This window comes from Wasmannia auropunctata, unplaced genomic scaffold (genome assembly GCF_000956235.1).
Source record: "Wasmannia auropunctata unplaced genomic scaffold, wasmannia.A_1.0 LD336076.1, whole genome shotgun sequence".
NCBI lineage: Eukaryota > Metazoa > Arthropoda > Insecta > Hymenoptera > Formicidae > Wasmannia > Wasmannia auropunctata.
This window is the reverse complement of record NW_012026814.1, coordinates 6,690,630-6,713,440: the sequence shown is the minus strand read 5'-3', so window position 1 is coordinate 6,713,440 and position 22,811 is coordinate 6,690,630. Positions and strand designations below refer to the sequence as shown.

Sequence of the window (22,811 nt, the reverse complement as noted above, 5' to 3'; positions counted from 1 at the left end):
TTCTTTGTTTCTTATTATATTTATTATACTTGAAATATTTAAGTATGTATATACAGTGCATTCGGAATCACGATACAATCAGAAAAAGGAAAATTCTCAATATGGTTAATAAAGGATAATATTGATTTTTTATTTTATAAAAAACATTTTCTCAAAACTTTTATTTTTTTGAGACAAGCACTTTGCGCGAAGAAATTTTACTTTTGCACGACAAATCATCCTTTCTGATTATACCATAATTTTGGATGACATACCGTGCATATATACATAAATTAATAACTAAGACGTGTAACAAAATGTAAAATAATTATCGGACAAAATAAAAATTATATATTTTTAACATGCAAATAAATATTCAATTTTTTAATACACGATTGTAAATACATAAATTATTGTCACATATATAATGTACATATAGAAATAAATATTCGTTTTTATACTTAAAAAATATAAAATTAAAGAATATATATTTTCGTGAATTTCCGTGGATATATCGGTTGCGACACTTTTTTTTAATAGGTTTGGAAACGCACTAATATTTTGTAAATGCGAACCACGATTGATGTACTGTCTCTAGACTAAAGATGATACCTATCGTGATTCGCACTTGCAAAATATTAGTTACCTATAAAATATATATTATATGTATTAAATAATAAATATATATACTAAAAACCCATGAAAAAATGTCGCAACCGATATGTGCACGACTGTACCAAAATGCCTGACTGAAATAAAAATTTATTTACGATAAAATTATTAAAGTTTTGAATTTTCTTTAATCTTTTCTTAAACATTATTAATTTTATAGATAATCTTGGTATGTTTCTTACTAGATATATAATCTTAGGACGTAGATTCTACAAAGAATTTATTTTGTTCTAACAATATAAGACAAGCTCGTTAATGTAATAACAATCAAACTATAAATAGGCCAAACCAATGAGCACTAATAAGTTGACACTTAAATACAAAATATAAAATTTATTAAAAGCGAACAGACGCGGTACATTACGCGGTTATTACATTGACGAGCTTGTCTTAGATATTGTTAGTTTATTATATGCTGACCTTAGAATGCGTCATTATAGATATGTCATATGATTCGTATTCAGAATATTCGTTTAATCTCAATGACTATGTAACTTTTGTTTTCTTTACACTAATTTATCAAGTTATCGTTATATACCGACTATGCGACTCATGTTTTTTTCGCTAATTATTTGTATTTTTGCTGAAGAAGATTAAGTAAAGTTGAAACATGTACCGCGTCTGTCCGCTTTTAAAAAATTTTATATTTTGTATTTAAGTATCACCTTACTATAGTGCTCGTTAGTTTGACCTATTTTACAGTTCGATTGTTATTATTTTATTTTTTTTGAAAATGGTGTTTATGTGATGCAAAAAAAAATGCGCGCGAATAGATAAAGCAGATATTTGCACATATATACATATTCTACATTACAGCAAAATGTTAAACACATAATATTAAGAAAACTTGATAAGCTTAAGTATAGTTTTAAAAAAAGATAGTTTTTAGTGTTAAGATAACACGAAATAAATATTAGCACAATACATATTTGCATACATTGTGAAAATTTTTTCCCCTACATTAGCTGAGAAGTTCGCGGCTCATTTATATTATATGTATATGAGACCGGGACAATTCGCGAACCCGCCAGATCGCAGAGTTAACTGAAAGGTAGAATGCTTGTTTCTCGTGCCATCAACGTGAATCGTAATTAGAGTAGATTGTGTCGTAATTGTCGTAAAGAGTGACTGTTGCGTGTAGCAAGCAATAATATTTTTCTCTCCTGCAGGCATTCTGTCAAGCTAGCGTCAGATATATGTGTAATTTACGTTTTTTAATTTACGTCGAAGAAACCGCTCTGTTAGCGAAAACGAATAGCATATGTATGAATGTAAGCTCGGTGAATACCGTCCATTTATTTGAATATACATCATACGAATTTTGCACCATGTCGAATTATACAAATCGCGCATAATCTGGCGCTATATCTTCAATGATCTTTAACGATTCTTTATGAATTCCAAATTTATCGTCGTATATAGAATCACAATTCCGCGTAGCCTTATCAACCTTATCTAATCGTTTATAATGCCGATTTCCAGTCAATTATATGTCTTATTTCAGGTATGTTACCGTTGTATCAAGATCAAATAATAATAAGTCTATTCCTGCACTGGACTGCACTAGAACTTTCCTTCTCGCTTTTGTCAAATATCAAATGTATATTAATTATTTAATTTTAAGTGTAAAGAGTGTACACTAATTTAGGTATAGATAACTGGAGACCGTTAGAACTTCGTTAAGAGAAACACAGAAGCTTTCTCATGCGCGCGACAGAGAATAGCAATTCGTCATCACCGTTCGCCGGATGTGACGATAATCAGGCCAGTTACACAAGTCGGTTCACACATGCGAGACAATTTTGTTGCTCGTGCATGCGATGATGGTTCGCGCGTACGAATCGTATCAGCGGATCAATTTGTCCCGCGCTACCCGTTGTGTAGATCCGACAGTTTCTTTTTTTTCTTTGCGCCCTGCTGAGACGTGAGATTATTCCCGTAGGCAGGTCATATTAGTTTCAGCTATATGTCTTATCGGGCTAGACACGTAGACGTTACTGATTGGACAAATCTTTATCCAATTCGGAAGGAGCTACTGCTTCTTAAAACTCTTCCACGGAGCCATTCAGGCGAGCAGAACGCGACAATCTATTTCGGAAAGCACGTGCTCGGCACGATAAAGGACAGAACGAGACACGATGATTGTGGTCGTAGCTGTGGCGATTTTAACTGTTCTTCTTATTACTCTGGTGTTGCGACAGAGACCGAGGCGTCCGCCAGGTAATTTACTTATTAATACTTTGGCCTTCTTCTACAAGAGCGAATTCAAGAATAACAATTACACCATACACGTAAAATTGAATTTTAATTCTTGATTTTAACTTGTCGATTGTTGGAGAACGGTTCTATGATCTAGTTCATAGAATATTTCTCATGCAAGGGAAGATATTTTTGTCTGTTGATATTGTATATAGTATTATACTTTAGTATTACTCTTTGATAAATAATTTATCAGGGCAAGACTAAACAAATTTTTGCGTACTGAATATTAAAATCAGAAGTGAATTAATTAAAAATGATAATAGAGATGTATATAATGTTTAATTCATGTCATGATAATAAAGATATGTATATAATGTTTAATACATGTCTTTCTTTGCTGTCTAAGTAATTAAACAAAATTAATAAGTTTAATATTAATCCTTAATTATATACTAGTGAATTCTTATTAAGCAATTTAATTTCTTTTAATATTATTATTATTTTATTATATTGAAGAATGATGAAGAAAATTAATAGAAACGCGCGTTAACTTATAAATTCATGAAAATAAATATTCTATTAAAATTTGAAATTGTATAAATAAAATGGATGTTTAATAATTTATAATTATGTTATTTATTTCACAAAATGTCAGTTGGCATAAAATAATATTTTCACTGCTCTTAACAAAATTTACAAAACAATAATTAGGAAATATTAAATCAGACACTATAAGAAGCTACTATGCAGAACTTGGTGCGTAAAACAATTTTTATCTTCAAACATACAGTTACATATCAATACAAAATTTTCCTTTCGTATGTTTCGGGCTTTTTTTAGCGATATTAAGTATTTTAACATTTATAAGAAAGATGAAGGAAGAATTAATATTTCTTGATTATTGTTTTAAATTAAAGTGTCTCATATATATAGTTAATTTTAAAATTTACAAAGTTATAGTAAATACAAACGTTCGTGTTACACATTAAATGAGATAGAAGATAAGCTAGATTCGAAGATTCAAGTTAATTGAAGGTTAAACTTCGAATTAGCTTCATTGACATTACAATTACAAAGAGTAATGTGAACCCAGATAGCACACAGAGCCCAAAAGAATTTATTAGTATATTCAGTTTTATGTCATCAATTCTGAATTTATTTTCAGGTGCAAAAAGAATTCCTTTAGAAAAAGAAATCTTTTTGCATCTGAAAATGAACTCAGAATTGGTGACATATAACAGTTCTTTTTTCATTCTCTGTGCTATCTGGGAAATTTTAAAGACAAACGGTCCGATCTCGTGCGTATATTCTTTAGCGCCGAGATACGACCGTGTCTTTTGATAATGGATGTTCGATATTCGATGTCTCCGATATTCTTTGAATTTACTCGCGAATTTAGTTGAACAAATCCATAATTGGAAAGAGTTTGTTTAATTTAAAATGACATATCGCAAATAGAAATTGGCAATATATTATGTAAACGTCAGTTTTTTGCGTTGAAATTTATTTTTTAACGTATTTTCTTAAAGTTTTGACGCTTAAATAATCTCATTGATTATATGTCTTATTGTTAGTCTCAATTTAAAGCCAATATATATGTAGAAATAAAATATAATAAAATCCGCACTTTGCAATTAGAAAGTATTAAAATATTTTCTAATATTTACAAAGAAAGTCGACGTATTCAGCAGTTGATGTGCTAGCCGGGTATACTTTTCGAGAAGATAAAAATAAACAGAAATTAGATTTCGCGGAAACTACGTGAGATTATCGTTGCGATAAGTAGGAAAAATAGAACAAAATTACTCTACTCGGTAAATTAAAAAGTTAAAAACAATTTTAAAAAGATATTATTTTTAAAGATTAAAACAAGCGAAACAGAAAATGACAGGAGAAATAATATACGCGAAATATTTATCGAAATAATTAGTTAATGAAATAATCATGTTCGAAAAATTCGTTATCGCGATATCGGAAATTTATTTAATAAGAATACGTATTTCATAGAATTTAAAGTAATGAAAGAAATGTTATTTTAGGGATAATTTATACTTGATGACGATAAATTAAGTGCTTTGTATATCTAATTTTCATATTCAAGAAGCCGTAATTTTTAGGTCCCTTTCCATGGCCATTTATTGGAAATCGATATTATTTAAGAAATTTAACGCATAAACACGGTGGGCAACACATGGCGTTTCTGGAACTCAGCAAGATTTACAATAGCAACATCATAAGTTTACGTTTGGGCACCAATAACCTGATTGTTGTCACTGGCAAGAAGCTTATACAAGAAATATGTCTCAGCGAAGATTACGACGGACGTCCTTGGAATGAGTTTACAAAGATGCGAAACATGGGACTCAGAAAAGGTAAATTTACAAATAAATACAATGAGTTCGATCGAAATCCGTTATATTTAAGTTTAGAATTTGGTTAAAAATCGGTTTCATATTTTATATTTCAACAATATAAAAAATTATAATCTCATCAAACGCACATAGCTCGATATCAGCATTTTCGTTGAATAAAAATAAGAGAAAGATGGGATTCTTTTCTATTTTATTTGTCAAATAAATTATTTATGTGAGTGTGCATTTAGGTATAATACTATATATCTTTTGTCTTGAATATATATTGTCAGTATTTAATATTTCTATTTTTTATCGTAAATTATAAAGGAGCATAATTTTTAATAAATGTAAAGATAAATTTAAATTTTTCTCAATGCTTAATGCAAAACCACTCAAAACGTACGAAACTTCCAAGTTTAAATTTTCTCGTAAATGAAAAATTGAGAGAGAATAATCTGATTCGCGATCGGCGCTTTAAAGGAGAAGTCTCTCAACAATTAAATTCGACTTGCTGATGAAAGACAGAGGGCAAGAGTCGTCAAGATTATTAGAATTAATTAAAAATCGTTGGGATCAGGGATCACGATGAACGACGGTGTCGAATGGAAGGAATTGCGTGCCTGGACGGTACGCGCTCTGAGGTCCATCGGCTTTGCCAGGCACGCGATGATGGAGCTGCTCAAGGACGAGTTGACGGCCATCGTCGATAAGCTGGCGGAGGGCGGCGTGCGGCAGATACGACCCGTGTTCGCGCCCGCTGTGATAAATGTTCTCTGGATGCTGATCACAGGACGGAAGCCGTCTGAGGACCACTCGAGGTATTGTACACATATGTGAAATCGCCGATGGAACAATCGACGAAAAAAATACGCTTCCTCAGCAACTCGCGGTACTTCCGGGGATTTATTTCCGGAGAACTCGAGGAAGGAAGTCGGCCGCGAATTGGCGTCTAGTGTTGTCTCTACTATAGTGGTTCCGCAATTGCTCGCAGGTTGCAGAAATTCATAGATCTGTTGGATCGTCGCGCGCAACAGTTCGATATGAGCGGCGGCTTTCTGGCGGCTTTCCCCTGGATGCGTTACATCGCGCCGGAGCTGTCGGGATACAACATCCTCGTCACGTTAAACAATGAGCTCAAAGGCTTCCTAATGGTGCGTACGTGCGCGGCCCCGCGATGACCTCGATGCCAATTCAACTTCGGCTTCTTTCTAACGCGCCGCATTAATGTCATTTAATTGTACCTGCAGGACACTATCAATGAGCACAAGAGACAGTATGTCAAGGGGAGCGAGATGGACTTTATCGATTTGTTCCTCCTGGAGATGTACAACAGCGCAACGGATAAGCAACGAGACAAAGCCCCTGTGTTTTCAGGTGCGGCCCCTGCAAGTTGCTTTCTATATTACCGAGAGCGAGACAACGCTCAGAAAACACTTCTTCCTCTCGCAATCTTCTCTCGGGTGTTCGGCTGAGGAAATTAACGCTTCCTCCCGCGTGCCCCGTCCGTCGGTCGTCGGTCGGTGCGCGTTAATGAAAGCACACCGTACGTGCGCGCGAGAGAAAGCGTTCGCCTCTTGGCGAACTCGTTTGCCCGACATACACGCGATCATCTCCTCCGCTTCTTTTCAGACGAGAATCTGCTCGTGACGTTGATCGACTTCTTCATCGCCGGCACCAGCACCACGACAGCGTCGTTGGATATTCTCTTCTTGCAAATGGCCAATCATCAGGACGTGCAACGCAAGCTGCAGGAGGAGATCGACGCCGTGATCGGTCCCCACAGGCTTCCCCAGCTCGAGGACAAAATCAAGTAATAACGGCGTGATTTTGTGTCCTTGAGAAGAGTACAACTGCTTCTTTAGATTATATTTTTTATTCCAAGAGAGGAGAGACATATATTGTGCTCTTCTTATCCGATTCTCCTATCCGAGAAACGTGCTCGAACGTTTGGTTTATGTATTCGAATTTCAAATTAATCAACAGAATGCCCTTCACGGAAGCGACATTGACCGAGTGCCAACGCTTATGGAACGTCACACCTATAATCGGGCCACGTCGCGTTCTCAACAATACAATCCTCGACGGTTACAAGATACCGAAGAACGCTACCATTCTCATGAATGTATATTCGAACAATTTAGATCCGGATTTATTCCCCGATCCGACTTTATTCAAGCCAGAGAGATACATCAGCAAGGACGGCACTTATCAACAGCCAGAAAATATTATTCTATTCGGCAAAGGTCAGTAAATTATTCTGAGGTTTACGGAGAGTAAATTTTGCGAGATTTTTAAAAGAAATATAGTAGTTATAAATGTGTGAAAAACTCAGATGTCACAAAAATTCTTTGGCAAAACGGAAATGATCGTTTTGTTCATGTGCGCGTCGTTAACGTGCTTAATTGCATGTAAGCCATTCTCATATCGCATCGTAATGCATGTAATTACGATAACTCTTTCTTGTTTTCTTTCCGGGTATTTCACGGCGCGACCGGAAGGTTGGGAATGCCTTTCACGTTAAGGAAAAAGATGAACGGTACTCTCTTAATTTAACGCTCGCGCGGAATCCTCTGCCCTGCGAATTACGATCAAATTGGAATCCCGCGAATGGATTATTTCGATCCATGTTTCATCATCCGTGAAATATACTTATATATATATATATATATATATATATATATATAAATATATATATATATATTTTTTTTCCTTTCTCAGGAAAGAGAAGATGCCCCGGAGAAGCTTTGGCAAAATCGGCCCTATTCCTGCTGTTCGTCGGGGTAATGCAGAAATATTGTTTACTTCCGGTGCCAGGTAAAAAATCCATTAAGATGGATTTATCCATTGGATTGATAATGTCACTAAAGCCTTATGAAATGTTAATTGTTCCGAGATAAAATAGCGTTGTTCCGCAATATTCAGTTAGTAATTCTTGTTTTGAATTATAATTTTATTAATTGGACAAGTGTTAGCGTCTATATTAGACTATAATCTACATTAGACTATAATTTTTCGTTTTAGTTGTTTGTTATATTTTTTTGAATGTATATATATATATATATGTATAGGCGTCAGAGCCGACGCAAAAAAAGAAGTAAAAAGAAGAAAATGATAGAAGCAGATTTGAGTGCATAAACTTGTATTTTCCCTTTTTTCTTAATTTCTATTTTTTTAAAAGAGTACCGAAAGCACTATATAAAATGTATACTATGCCTAAGAAAGAAGAAGAAAGAAGTAAAAAAAAAGAAAATAATAAAGGCGGATGTTGCTACATAAACTCATATTTTCTCTTTTTGTAGTTTCTATTTTTTTCAAATAGTACTGAGAAAGTATTACGTAAAATAGTATACTATGCAAGAATTTAGCAAGATAATGTCACTTTATTGTAAATACAAGCTTCTACTAGCGATTTAAATATTGTAGATGACATATTAAATATGTTATATGTTATTTCACCACAAGAACATTTTAGTATAATTTTATTACAAGCCCATTTTTTTCAAGCTACCGCCTTCCTACACGCTGAAAGAAGACAATAAGCCAAGCCGACCATGTTCGAATGAGATAGAAATATCGACATGTACCTACATCCATAACTCCAAGTGAAACACACGATGCATCTTTCACGTATTAGATCGCGTGAGAGCTAGCAAATTGCTAGAAATGCGCGCGGCACATTTCTATTAACTTACGTTCGTTTATTGAAGCTGTCATCTACCTTTCATACTCGCGTCTAGCATTTCAAACCGCGCGGAGAAGTAATCGAAATCACGTATTCTTGCGCGTCGTTAGATTTGTCATGAAACGTTTCTGTAATGCCACGTGTTGCGAATAAAGTACGTTTGCTTTTCAGAAGCCGTACTTCTGTATACACGATTCGAGAGCTCGCGTAAGCGAGAGGACGTAAGCAGAAGAAATAAGCGAAACACAATGGTTTGTTAAAACGTGATTCTCTTTACTTTAATTAACGAAAAGATCAAAAACATCTCTTTTAAGTTATTGATTTGAAAAATAACGTGACAAAGAAGACAACATAATAACTCCCGCCCAAGGAAATACTTTCGTTCTGAAGTCTTAAATCTTACGCGTATCTCTAAATGATGGATTACGTGTTATCGCGTTCAAGTTAAATGCGCCGCACGCGGTCACTTGTAATCGGCCTGCTTCGTATTATGCATAATGTGTTATACGTTATGCGCGTTACGTGTGTCACGTGTTACGCGTAGCGCGAGCGCGCTGTTTGACAAAAAGATCTGTGTTTCCGTTAACCGATCCCGTACATGGTGGCGGACGGCGCGAACCCGGCGGCGTTTGCGAATGGCGTTTATTGGTTCTACGCCGTGAAAGTCTTGCTTTTACGCGCACGTTTTACGAGTTCGACGAAATCGTGCCCCTTCGCAGAAGTCCAAATGTACTCCGTAGTCATGTGCTCGCGCGGGTCACGTGGCGATGATCGTCCCCGCGGCTGGATCTCCTCGTGAGCTTGAGGTGATATGGTTTCGGCGACAGGGTGAAACCGTCGTAGCCGTTCAGGTCCGGCTTGCCGTGCTCGGTCGAGATCTCCATGTCGAAGTAATGCACGACGTAGGTGAAAAACAGGAACAACGTGGAGCGCGCCAGCTGCTCGCCCAGACAGCGTCTCTTGCCTGAAATGGGAAACAGTTGTTCGCATTCCCGTAATTAATCCCAAACAATAGCGAATTGATTATCTTTCGCATACCTTCGTGAAGGTTGAAAAATTTACGCAATAGAGAGAGAGAGAGAGAGAGAGACTGAAGTAGAAATGACTTTTGCACGAATGATGGTTGCGAAAGTGGGACATTAGCGGCTACATTTCGACGCGTTGATTACGTCTCTCTCTCCGTAGCTTCCTTTATTGAAATTTACCTAAACCGAAAGGCAAGCTGTAGTTATTCCGGCAGAATCGACCCTGCTCGTCGAGAAATCGTTGCGGTCGGAACTCGTTCGGTTTTTCCCAGTAAACCTCGTCATTGTGAACACTATGATAGTCGAACAGAATAATCGTGTCCTGCAAAATAACGATCCTCTTATAATTTCGGCACATAATAGAACGCAATTTAAAATGCAACCATATAGTTTATCGATAATTAATCGGCAAACTTTGATATACACGAGCAGATACTTTATTTCTCTTTTTACGTATTGATGAAGGGCACGAAAGAAGAAATAAGAAAAAGTAAAGCGTACATATATATTTATTTTATACATTTAGAAATAATTGAAATAAATAGATATGAAAAAATCAAGATTTAGAAATATTAATTGTATGTATATCGAAGCTCGCGCTACAGTTATATATCAGATCAGATAGTTTATTACCTTGGGAATTTGATAGCCGTTTAAAGAAACGTCCTTCGCGGTTGTATGAGGTACGCCGAGTGGAGTCAAAATTAAATATCTTTGTACCTACATCAAATTCATACTCGTGTCATTTACATTGCAACCAGGCTATCGATATCATTTTCTGAATTATGAATATTTATCATTATCTAATTATTATTGGCAGTTACATATTTTATTAAAGCTACTTAGTTCTATTTATTATACCACATAAAAAACGTCAATTAAATCACGAAAACATTATTTTCTAACGTTAATTATTTTCTGACCGTCATAAATTATTATTAGAATCAAATAAATTATTTCTCTAGAAATCTCTGATATGTTTAAAAATTAATTATTAATAATTTTGTTGCAATGAGACTTTTCTCGAATCTATCTATCTTTTCTTAAATCTTTCTGTCAGCAATCGATGATTTATATACTCCGTCGGTTTGCACATAATAGTCTATATCCTGTAGTTCATAACTTCTTCTTTCTTACATTACCTCGGCCAAGAAAGCTTCCGTTAGTGGCAAGGATGGTAAATCATCCTCGGTTGGAGCTCGTGACCTACCAACGACACCGTCCAACTCGGTCTGAAGTATCCTCAACCATTTCGGATTCAGCGATAGGAAGAGAAACGTAGTCGCTAAGGTGTCAGTGGTCGTCTTCGACCCGGCCAGGAAGAGATCAAGACACAGTATCAATAAATTCTCACCTGCAGCGTGAAACATGCACGCGTGTCAACGGTAATTTATTACTTATTTCGTTATATTGTCGCACGTGAAAAATTACTAGACGAGGAAAAATATTGACGATTATAACACGATCGCGTGCGCATCTCTTATTAATTTCAATTATCGTTACATTTTATAAAGACATAATTCCGAAAAGGTCTGATATTTTGTAAAAATATCACAGACAAATTCAATCAACGTAAGAATATTTAACAACGCAAGGAAATTTTCAGCGCAAAAAGAAACTTAATCATTCATTTAAAAATCAATTATAAAATTCAATATAAATGAAGTGAGTAAATGATAATTTCATTTGAGCAAGCTCCTGGTGTTTAGGTAAAGTGTTAAGTTTCACATTGTGCGACACACATTAACTTACGGTCAAAAATCGTATTTTCATTTTTATCATTTTTACGAATCTCCAAAAGAAACGCGTCAATCAAATCACGTGGCTGATCGGATAACTCTCTCTCGTGTATCTTGATCTCCTCGTCGAGGAAGCGCCACAGATTGTTGAGAATCCTCATTAGTTCATTGTAGCCTAACAAATCCGGGATCACGAAACGTAAAAAAGGCACTTGCGAAATCACTCCACCCAGGTTGTCCATTAATCTGTGTAAAATATCGATGTTTTTTTTTTCTTGCGAAAATAAGTGTATATATACGCTTTCTTCTTGAGTGTTTGTTTTGTCAAACAACACGGACCGCCTCTTATTAAGATTTACCTAAAGGCATCGTGAACCGTTTCGAGCGTTTCTTGCAGCTTTTGGTCCTCGTACTCGTATCTGTGCCCGGCGATCATGAACCACAGCGAGTTGAGCACCGCGACATCGAAGACCCTGTGCATCATCACCGCGCCACGCTCGCTTATCAGTTGTAGATGATCAACGAGATTCCGAGCCTCCAGGGTCAATTGTTCTTTCATAATGGACTGACCTATGCCAAACGTTCGCAGATGCCGCATTGTAAATTTACGAGTCTGCGACCACGTGGTACCCTCGGTGAATAGAACGCCTTGAATAACAAATGTCGCTTGAATAATGAAATGAGAGAAACACAAAGACTTTATTTCTTTTTTTTATTGTTGCTAAAGAAAGTGAATAATTTTCAGAATCTCTGACGTATTCATTTCAAATGTTAGGAATTAATTTCGCGTACTATATATAAGTATAGCTACGTACCCTTTCTTTTCCCGAACGATCGTACCCTGAAGAAAAATCCGTCCGGCCGGTTATTGAATTCATCTTGAAGAAGAGCATTCTTCACCAGATCGTACGTCGAAATCACCACCACCTTTTGAGTTCCGAGCTTTAATCCTAATATCGGCCCATACGTACGCTTCAGATCTTGCAGAGCCATATAAATGTATCCGTATTTCGAGCGTAGCCGTAAGAACTTCAGCAAACATCCGAGTAACGGTATCCACGTTGGTCCTGATGTGTGCAAATATTCGTGCATAGAGTTTCATAATTGTACACTTCAAATCCAAGTGTGTAAATCTGTAGTCACTTTTTACGCATTTATATGCGTGTTATATTTTTACACATTTTATCTGTTTTACACAGTTAAATGCATATTTTTAACGCTTAATTTTATAATAGTATGTGTAAGCGCGTAAAAAATATGCATTTAATTGCGTAAAACACAGATAAAATATGTAAAAATTTAGACATACACACTTGGATTTGCAGTGTAGATATTAATATAATAAATAATTAATTTATCTTCAGTATTTTTGCTCAGCAAAATATCAAAAGATCATCATATATCATTAAATGTTAGCATTATTAGAATATTTTTGGATCTAAACTTTAAATTAAGATACATACTTATGAAGTAAGATGAATAATTATCTTAATAGTAAAATGGCTAATTTTAATAATCGTCTGGGACTTGAGTACATATTGGATATTATTTTTATAACGCAATATCGACAAAAGTGTGATTATAATGACTATTTCTTCCACACTTTATGTCATGCTATACACGCATTCTTCAAGAAATGTATAGAAAAACTATTTATCGACATGTCTTTATTGATATATGATTATTACGATATAATATTGATTATTAAAAATAAAAACTTTAAATTTAGACGAATGTAAAGATTTTAGTGATAAAATTATTTTAGAATTGAAAATTAATTAAGAAGATAAAATAATGTCATCTACGGCGGAACTGAATTCCAAAAATAAATTAAATATTCAAGAAACTCCATGTATTTTTCAAAACCCTATGACTTTCTCTCGAAAGATCAGCTTTCGGAATTAAGTACTTTCAGAGATATTAAAAATTGTAATGTTTGTATCAAGACATCTGTTAGCATCTATTGTATATTTATAGCGTGAAGAACAACGAAATCGTTTTTACTTGAGAAAGATATGCGCATGAAAAGTGCAGAAATGCATGTTATTGTGTGAATGTTTGGGCACTAATTGCTCGTAATATCACAAAATTAAACGCTTCGAAATTAAATGTCACCTTTCTTGTTAAATATCTTGTCACTTACCGGGTGGATAATTTCTCGGCTTCATGCAATCGTAGATGCAGTAGAAACAAATAAAGATGCAGAGAAGAGAGAATGTCAGGAGCAGCATCTTTGAATGTTTCGAGATACGTTACTTTGTAACTTCTGCTGCAGTTTATATGAATCTGTGCTCTATATATTTATATCTACGTACGGTGTAGGTGTGTGAAAACACACACACACTCACACATAAACACAAACACATATAAATATATACATATGGTAAAACGAAACGGCTATTATAGTCACTACGCCGATCCTATCAGGCGACCCTTATGAACTCGAAACAAAAATATCGTTTTCGTCACTGTCTTCACTCTTTCAAAGTACGCTCGCTCTCACCTTGAATCTGGCTATTGAAACACGACGATATTTCTTTTTAAGCTATACCTGCTATAAATAAATTTATAGCAGCGATAAAAAGATCGCGAGAATCTTTTGCATTAACATTTGTAGATACGAAAATTCATTTTTCAGAATATTGTGTATCGTGTAAAAATATTAATTATTTAAATTTAAAACGCATGTATTAATTTTTTTTTTACCGTTTTATTAAAAGTTAACCAAAAAATAGAACTGATGAAATTACTGAAATCAAGGATGTTAATTAGCAAGTTTGGGACGTTTTCTTTTGGCAAGTTCCCGAGGAGAAAACGAATTCAGACTAATTTGTTTGGGAATAATAAGCTTGCCAAGATATTCTTTATCCATAATTTCTGGTGAAAATGAAGTCGAGGTGACGCGGGTATGGGGCATTGTTCTCTCATTTCGTGTGAAGCCTGTGATACCTATAGAAATCTTCTATTATGTTGTAAAATGTTTGTTCACAATAATCGGTCACACTGCGCTTACTCGCAGCTCCCAAATTTGCATACGAATGCGCACGGCGTAGAGACAACGTGGAAAAGAAATTTCCCAGTAGACTGACCTTGGGCATGCAGTTTGTCTAACTACTTGTCATCGGAAATTGCTTTGAAAAAAGTCAAGTGACATTACCGCTACAAAAGAATAGCCATAAATTCCAAGAGGAGCGCACTTTACTCGCACATTCTGCGTTTACGACGCTATTAAGCGCGGAAAATAAATTAAACAAAACATCGAGACATCGTGCAGGCTATAAAATATATCTCTCTCGGAAATTTCTGCAAAACGGAACTTCCGTAAAGGAAGAGACGACAAGATAGAATTACGTCGCGTGAACTCCCACGAAATTTCGTACGCGCGCAAAGATCTGCCGGACGAGAGTCAACGTCAGATGAAAGTGAAAATGCTTCCTGTCTTGTCACAGTCGGGGAAACGACATACAGGGAAACGTATCGCGATTTCTCTGATTCTCTTCTCTTCTCTTCTTTCCTTTTCTTTTCTTTTTTTTTTGTTATTTCTTTGCGTTCGGTCGTCGCGCGATCAGAGAAAAATCCACTCTTCCGTAGTTGGCGCCAGTGAAATCCCGTCGTCATCGCTATCAATCGCGAGCGGGAGTCTGCGTCGCGCAATATGGTGCGCCCGTACCGGGACGGACAGCGCGATGGCATGGATTAATTTATACCGCTGTGTGGGTGCACGGATACTTTCTCCACGGTCGAGGTCCTCTACATGCTGGTCGCCTCTGCCTGCCATAACAGACTCCACTTTCTCCAATTTCGCAGGGGATACGTGCGCGTATTCGCGTTGCATCATCCTCGCCTCATATAAGTTCGGAACGACGGCGATTTACTTTGGAATTAGGATGACCATTTAGACAGTTTGTTTTCTGAGGAAACGATTATCGCAACGAAATAATGCGAAACTCTCAACTTCGGCTCTTCTTTCCGATATGTGATACAGAAGGAGAGTCAACGTCCATTAAATCGATTGTAAAAAGAGGAATTACTTTTTTATAATTATTTTTATGCCTATAATAAAAATTAATTGATCAATTTAGCATTATTGTTAACATCTGTTTCATTAAATTATACCGATACGCAGCATATTTCTTTTCTAAATATTCCATCGTCAGATTACCATATTTCAAAACTTTTATATTTCTTAAAAAACGGACATGTTATTTATGGTTAATTCCGTGTAAAGTAATTCTAGATAATGTTTCTTGTATCATTCAATTATCTCTCTTATGGTGCAGTTTACCTTGCTCGCGCTTATCCTTATATTCTAAAGTGTATTTCCGCAATCAATGAAATTATATGAAATGATAAAGATATAAGTATATGATACATATATATATCAGTGCTTTCTCTCCCATTCAATGCTAATTTGTTGTACATTTTTCGAGAAATCTAAAATAGAAAATTAAATCTAAAGTGTTTTGTTAAGATGAAAAAATATATCAGATAAGAACAAGTAGTTAACATTTAACAAATATAATGTTTGTTTATTTACATTATCAGCAAGGAAAATAACTGAATGACTTTTAGAAAGTACATGCGATTTGTCTAGATCTAAAAGTATACGTCAATTATATACGCTTGCTGCACACAATGAATATTCAACCGTATTTACTGAACGCACTCGATATTTTAAAAATTTTCTCCGCGTTGAATTCGTTCTTCCTACGTATTTCCGTATACATCTAGAAATAAAAATTTGCGTATAACTTTTCTTTTTTTTGACTAAAGATATTTTCTACATTCCTGCTCTGTATATCTTATTTATTTTTATTCTATCATCATGTCAAGAAAACAACCGAGTGAAAGTTTTATTACGATTCTTTACGATGTAAAAAGAAATAATATATGTAAAGAAATAATATAATACTTGAAGGCCAAGGGTAAAATAAAGTTAACCTAAAGAATTAACAAAATACTTATAAACTTTATTCGTAACAGTATTAGTTAACAATTGGAAGAGACAACAACGTATAAAAAAAAATGGAAAACAAGAAAAGGGAAAAATAAAGGTTACGAGGTGTCAAGGTAAAAGTGATACCTCGAGGGACAGGAAGCGCGTCAGTCGAATAATTTCGAGTAACTTAAGTTTTACGCGATCTTATCTTAATCCTAAGAAGTAATATATACAGCGGCTTATGTTACACTCTCCCGTGGAGATGTTTGTACAAGCATTTTTTTTGTGGATTATAGTGCGGTTATTCTGCACCCGGAAATCTAGCCTTGTCAGCGGCTAGGGAACGCAAAGCTGGCTTGGCCCCCGTTTTGATTGATCGGCGGTGGTACCAAGTCCTGCGTGATCGTCGGCGAACTCGCCTGGAAAGACCTGTCCCATCCGACTTTCTTACTGTCCGCCGGACGTTGCTGTACCTGCTGCTGTCGCGGCTGCGCTTGTTGCTGTCCCTGCTGCTGCTGCTGCTGCTGCTGCTGCTGCTGCTGCTGCTGTTGCTGCTGCGCTTGCCTCTTCTGCTGAGGGGCACCCTTCTCGGGGCTGTAGGGCACAATTTGCGTATTCTGTGCTTGCGTGTCCTTGCGGTCCCAGCCATGGTGATGATGATGGTCCTCGCTGGGGAACCACTCGGATATCCAGACAGGCTTCCATATCTTCTTCCACGCTGGTACCCAGATCTCTTTCCAAGCAGGCACCCAGATCTGCTTCCACGCCTCCTTCCAAGCGAGCTTTTTGTCGGGGATCCATTCCAGCTTCTTGTCGCTCTTCCAGATTTGCTTCCAAGCCTCCTTCCACTCGAGTTTCTTGTCAGGGACCCAGACGAGTTTCTTGCCCGGCTTCCAGATCTGTTTCCACGCCTCTTTCCAGGCCAGCTTCTTATCCTCCACCCAGATTTGCTTCTTCGCTGGCTTCCAAACCTGCTTCCAAGCCTCTTTCCACTCGAGCTTCTTGTCCGAGACCCAGATCTGTTTTTTTGCCGATTTCCAATATTTTTTCCACACTGGCTTCCAGATCAACTTCTTTTTCCAAAGATCATGGCTGGTGTATTGCCATCCATGATGATCCGTGCCGTGAAAGTGTTCACCTGGTATGCCAACCTTTACCCATTCGGGGATCCAGAGCTTTTTCCAAGCGGGTACTTGAATTTCTTTCCACACTGGTACCTGAATCTCTTTCCAAACCGGCTTCCAGATCTTTTTCCACGCGGGTACTTGGATCTCCTTCCAAGCGGGCACCTTGATCGGCTGCCAAATCGGCTTCCAGATTTTCTTCCAAGCCGGCACCTGTATCTCCTTCCACACCGGCACTTGAATCTCCTTCCACACAGGCTTCCAGATCTTCTTCCAAGCGGGTACTTGAATCTCCTTCCACACCGCTTTCTGCGTCGGCACCCAAATAGGCTTCCAGATTTTCTTCCACGCGGGTTTCCAGATTTGCTTCTTCGCCGGTTTCCAGATCTTCTTCCAGCCCGGTTTCCAGACTAACTTCTTCTTCCAGTAACCCTTGTCATGGTGATCATCATGATGATCACCGCCGCCATGATGATCATCGCCTCCACCTCCAAAATCACCTCCACCTAAATGACCACCGATATCACCGCCGCCGCCTAAGTGACCGCCGATGTCACCACCCCCAAAATGACCGCCAATATCACCACCTCCAAAATGACCGCCACCGTCACCACCTCCAAAATGACCACCGCCATCGCCACCTCCAAAATGACCGCCGTCATCGCCACCTCCGAAATGACCGCCGAAGTCCCCGCCGCCACCGAAGTGACCACCAATATCGCCACCCCCGTAACCGCCGCCGCCGCCGCCGCCGCCGCCGCCGTAATCACCACCGTCGCCTCCCCATCGTTTTTGCGCTTCTGTACCGTATCTACAACAATCATTCAACACCGAAAACTTAGTAAGTTCATTTCATATTCATATTTGTTACCTTAATCTTTCTTTAGGGTATACAGAAAAGCATTTTGAAATTTGCATAATATGCTCAGATTTATAGATTATTTCCATATTGATTAAAATAAACAATGATATTGTAAAATGTGAAGAAATGCAAAAACAAAAAAGGTAAAAAGAAACTTTAGAACGCATCATTAATCGCTAATATCTCACTAAATTTTCACAAATTAATAAAAAATTTTACGACGTACATCATAAGCTTGCAATCAAACATGACTTAGAATAAAAAATTATTCTTTATTAAAGTTGTCATACATACGGAGTTTGCCGCTGTGATTGCTGCTGCAATTGCGTTTGATCCACAGCCTTACTCGCCACAAGAACGGTCTGCAGTAGCAGCGCTAGTACAGCCTGTAAACAATGAAATAATAAAAACTCATTTTAGTAAAACAATTATTGATAAAAATCCATGTTTGCCTCTCGTTTTTCATTTTTTTTACAATCTCATTGAAATCTTGCCAAACAAGTTAGAATAAAAAAAATACTCTAGTATAAACAAATTGATAAGCGAAATAACTATTAAAATTCATCTACGACTAATCGTACACATAAATACCAGAATTTTAGCATAATGGGATATTTATTAGCCGATAATGATACATATACTCATTGTAACATGAATATTTCTAAATGAAATAAGCGACCTAAACCATAGAGAAATTGGCATTTATGTATAAAAAGATTTCCGATAGCAATTTCACATTCATGAGTCCCGTGGTTTATAGATTTGTACAAATAAAATCCTGGAATTTCAATTCGCGTATACTTTTGCAAATTAATAGCCTTAAAGTTTATCAAAAATGAAAGAAAGATAAAAAAATTGTAGGCCGATAGATTTATAAATCCGTGGATCTATAAATATATATAGGTTTATACCAATCCACAAAAACATCTCTGCGTGCTTACAACGAATTTCTTTGCCTTGACTTGATTATAATGAATCGCAATGCCGTTAAAGCGCTAATAAAAACTTATACGTCCTGTCCTGGCAACGATTTACATCCGCCAGGCCGAACACTCATCCTCGTTCAGTCAACAATAAATGTCGAAGAATAATATCTTCTCGAACTTGAAGCAACGCACTTGGAAAATCTTTTCAATACGCGTTACAATGCAACTATTAAAGTCACGCTAGTTAACCGAAAGACCCGCGCGAGACGGATGATGAGTGGAGTACAACCGGTTGTAGCGTGACTCGGAAACGCGCGCAGGCACAACGCGCGGGCGACGCTTAAACATTGACACCGAGCACCGAATTGAAAGAGTGAAAATTGATGGTGAAACAAAACTGACCGCGCATCCCGGGCGAATCCTCATATTTCTCGCAGTGCCGCCCGTCGGGCTCGGACCGCGTGCTCCTGTTCCCTGGGCGCAGGAAAACGTAGCTTACTTCGTCCAATCACCGGAACGCCGTAGTTATATAGGCGCGTATCCTCCCCTGAAGGCATCCACCGCGGGAGCATTCCGGTGGAAGGTAAAGGAAGCAGCGGACGTGCGAACGGCGGTGATGGCGAACCGTCCGAACGGTGGAGGTGGTCCCGTCGGTGCCCCCACGTGGTGGAAATCGAGGAATTCCATCTCGTAGGTGGTGGTAGTGCCCGCCGTCGTTTTGGGTCCCGGACCCCTTGCGATCGAAACCCTCCTCTTCCTTCTCTTCCTCCACCATCCTCCTTCTAACACCCCCACTTCCGGCGCGCGACCAGATCCCCGTCCAGGTGAGCTATATCATCCACTCGGAGAAAGTGATCGAGAGCACGATCCGGTCGAGCGACCAAGAGCGGTTTCAACCTCCCGGTTATTTCCGCGCGTGTGTTTCAACGGTGAAGTTCAAGTCTCGCAAGGTTATGCGACAAGGTTATCTCTCGCGGTCCAGATTATTTCGATATATTGTCGGAAAGAGAAAGAACGGAAACACGCCGACGTGCCTTAGATATCTAAAGACAAAGTTTTTTATGTTCTTTCGAACCAAAACCGGTCGCTGTCCCACGAGTCTGCTGCGAAAGCTACGCTATTTCCTATTAATAATAGATGTTGGTACGACAGCAATACAGAAAACATAATTATTAATGATAACTTAATACATATCGTATTTTTCTAAATCATAACCAGAATCCATAATTTCAAAACTGATTTCTAGATCATTGATCGCTTCTTGCGTTAAAATGATATTTTGTATACAATAGTATGGCGAATATTTCTATACATATTTATGTAAAACATATATCTTTTTAAAAATATTTAAAAACATTTTAAAAATTCAAACATTTCTGCAAATTATTATTTTAATTATTTAAACATTTATGCAAGGATAGAAATTAAGAAACTCTATACTTCCCACATGTAACGAAGTTATTTGTTTCGCATCTTTAAAGAATGAGCTTGAAGAAATCGCGATGTATATAATTTTTATGCCCATCTAAATTTAACGACAATTTTTATTATATTTTACACCAAGTAACATTAGCAAGAAACATAATTGTATTAATATAAATATTAAATATTATTTTTAAAAAATTCAATATAAAATAAAGCTAGCTTAAGTGAAATCCTAAGATATCTCAACATACAATTATTATTATTGTTTGTGCAATTTAGTATCATCAAAGTCGTGATACATAATAGATAAGCGAAGCGAAATGGATGTCGTCTATCAAACACGGCGAAATTGGTTGTGAAACTGAATAGGTATTTTAATGGCGAGAGCGTGGAATCGGGGTCGTTTAAAGACAGTCGAATGTAATCCTGTAACATAGAAAGAATTACCGACGATCCCTTGCCGCGCACTTAATCGCTCTGTTTTGCGCGAAGCTTACGACCGCGCGATTTTCTTCCAACGACGCGACCGCTCCTCGGCGTCAGCCGGGTGAAAGCGTACCGGAGAACGGTTTCGTGCATACGGAGTATATGCAAGCGCATTTTCCGCTTTTTATCGCGCGGAGACAACAATGCGCGCGGGGCCGCGACAACGAGCAGCTGGGAAAATTAGATCTCTAACGAGGTTGAGATTCCAGAGTGATAGCGAGAGTGGCCGGGGCACTCTCGCTTGCCATCAGGAAGCGTGAAAACGGTATCAGAGGGAGGAACGTCGGGCGACAAAGAGTAGAAAACGATAAGACCGCCGGAGATCGACGGAGGCAGGCGCGTTCAAGTGACGTTTAACGATAGACGTTAAACTACGTTAAGTGCATATATCCGTTTAACACGTCGCGCCAACTCACGGATGAAAGTGAATTCCCTCGTTCGCGCCGACCGCTAGAGAGTTGACATGCGCCTCTCGACATTCACGCACGAAACTCGGGGTATAACATTCTCGCCATTCCGGTCCGGTTCGTAAATCATTCACCCGTTTGCCCGTTGATTGCTCCAGATTTTCGAATCCGCAGGCATGAGAGCCCGATCCGCGGGGCAAAAACGCCGCGGGGCGGATACTCGTTCCCTCTGCCGCGAGGATATCCGCTTTCGGTCGGTCGGAACCGAATTCATGTATAATTACATGTTATACTGCATAATTACGCAGAAAAGACTCCAAAATGTTAAAGGAATAGGAAACTCTCTGAAAATCCCATCAATCTTAAATTAATTCGAACGTTTAATGCATAGAATTAAACATTCTTCCTACATTGTGCAATCGGATAAAAATATTTCGATCCTTCAAAATAAAATTTCACGGTGCGGAGAATGGACGATCGTTGTACGCATAAATTATTGTTGACTTTCGTTCCCGTCGAAACGCGTTTTATCTTCCCGCACTATTCCTTTATTACACTTTTATCTTTCAAAATCTCGTGTCGCGGCACAGCATAATTAGGAAGAGAAATTTGAAACCCGAGGCAAGATAAAACGGCAATATATAGGCAATCCGCGCGGTCGAGATAGGAAACGGATTCGTGCGCTTGTCGGAGGTAACCCAAATAACAAGAGGATGTTTCTCGAGAGGTCCCGGTATATCTCCGTACATCTTCGAGGGTCGCAACATTTAGAAAGCAAAAGCGTATATATATAGGTATACGGCTCGTATCGACCGATATGTCGAACAGCTCGAGTGTAAACGGCGGTTTCTACCGGTCCCAATTTTCTATTTGCACTAATCTTAGAACTTTTTCAAACGTCAATGACACTGAAAACGAAGTCGTTCACCGCCGCGAGGGGAGACACCCGAAATCTTTGCCGACAACTCATCGGTGAGACCGTTGAAGGC

At 37.7% G+C, this 22,811-nt stretch overlaps 3 protein-coding genes across 4 annotated transcripts; 1 reads left to right on the top strand and 2 right to left on the bottom strand.

Moving 5' to 3' along the window:
* Positions 1-2,577: 2,577 nt before the first annotated feature.
* LOC105449402 (probable cytochrome P450 305a1) lies at positions 2,578-8,668 on the top strand. Its single transcript, XM_011688613.1, has 8 exons — positions 2,578-2,871; positions 4,971-5,225; positions 5,785-6,025; positions 6,199-6,358; positions 6,455-6,581; positions 6,837-7,017; positions 7,191-7,450; positions 7,926-8,668. The coding sequence occupies exons 1-8, from the start codon at positions 2,790-2,792 to the stop codon at positions 8,102-8,104; spliced, it is 1,485 nt and encodes a 494-aa protein (XP_011686915.1). The 5' UTR covers positions 2,578-2,789; the 3' UTR covers positions 8,105-8,668.
* LOC105449403 (probable cytochrome P450 305a1) lies at positions 8,568-13,923 on the bottom strand. 2 transcript variants are annotated; one of them, XM_011688614.1, is made up of 8 exons: positions 13,797-13,923; positions 12,469-12,720; positions 12,013-12,319; positions 11,667-11,899; positions 11,057-11,268; positions 10,548-10,634; positions 10,095-10,236; positions 8,568-9,853 (listed from the first exon to the last, which is right to left on the bottom strand). In XM_011688614.1, exons 1-8 carry the CDS (start codon positions 13,882-13,884, stop codon positions 9,630-9,632), a joined length of 1,545 nt encoding a protein of 514 aa, XP_011686916.1. In that variant the 5' UTR covers positions 13,885-13,923; the 3' UTR covers positions 8,568-9,629. The 2 variants fall into 2 exon arrangements, with proteins under 2 accessions (XP_011686916.1, XP_011686917.1); XM_011688615.1 differs by having other exon boundaries at positions 12,013-12,301.
* Positions 13,924-16,602: 2,679 nt separating this feature from the next.
* Positions 16,603-19,966, bottom strand: LOC105449401. Its single transcript, XM_011688612.1, has 3 exons — positions 19,907-19,966; positions 18,873-18,964; positions 16,603-18,527 (listed from the first exon to the last, which is right to left on the bottom strand). Exons 1-3 carry the CDS (start codon positions 19,928-19,930, stop codon positions 16,922-16,924), a joined length of 1,722 nt encoding a protein of 573 aa, XP_011686914.1. The 5' UTR covers positions 19,931-19,966; the 3' UTR covers positions 16,603-16,921.
* Positions 19,967-22,811: the final 2,845 nt, after the last annotated feature.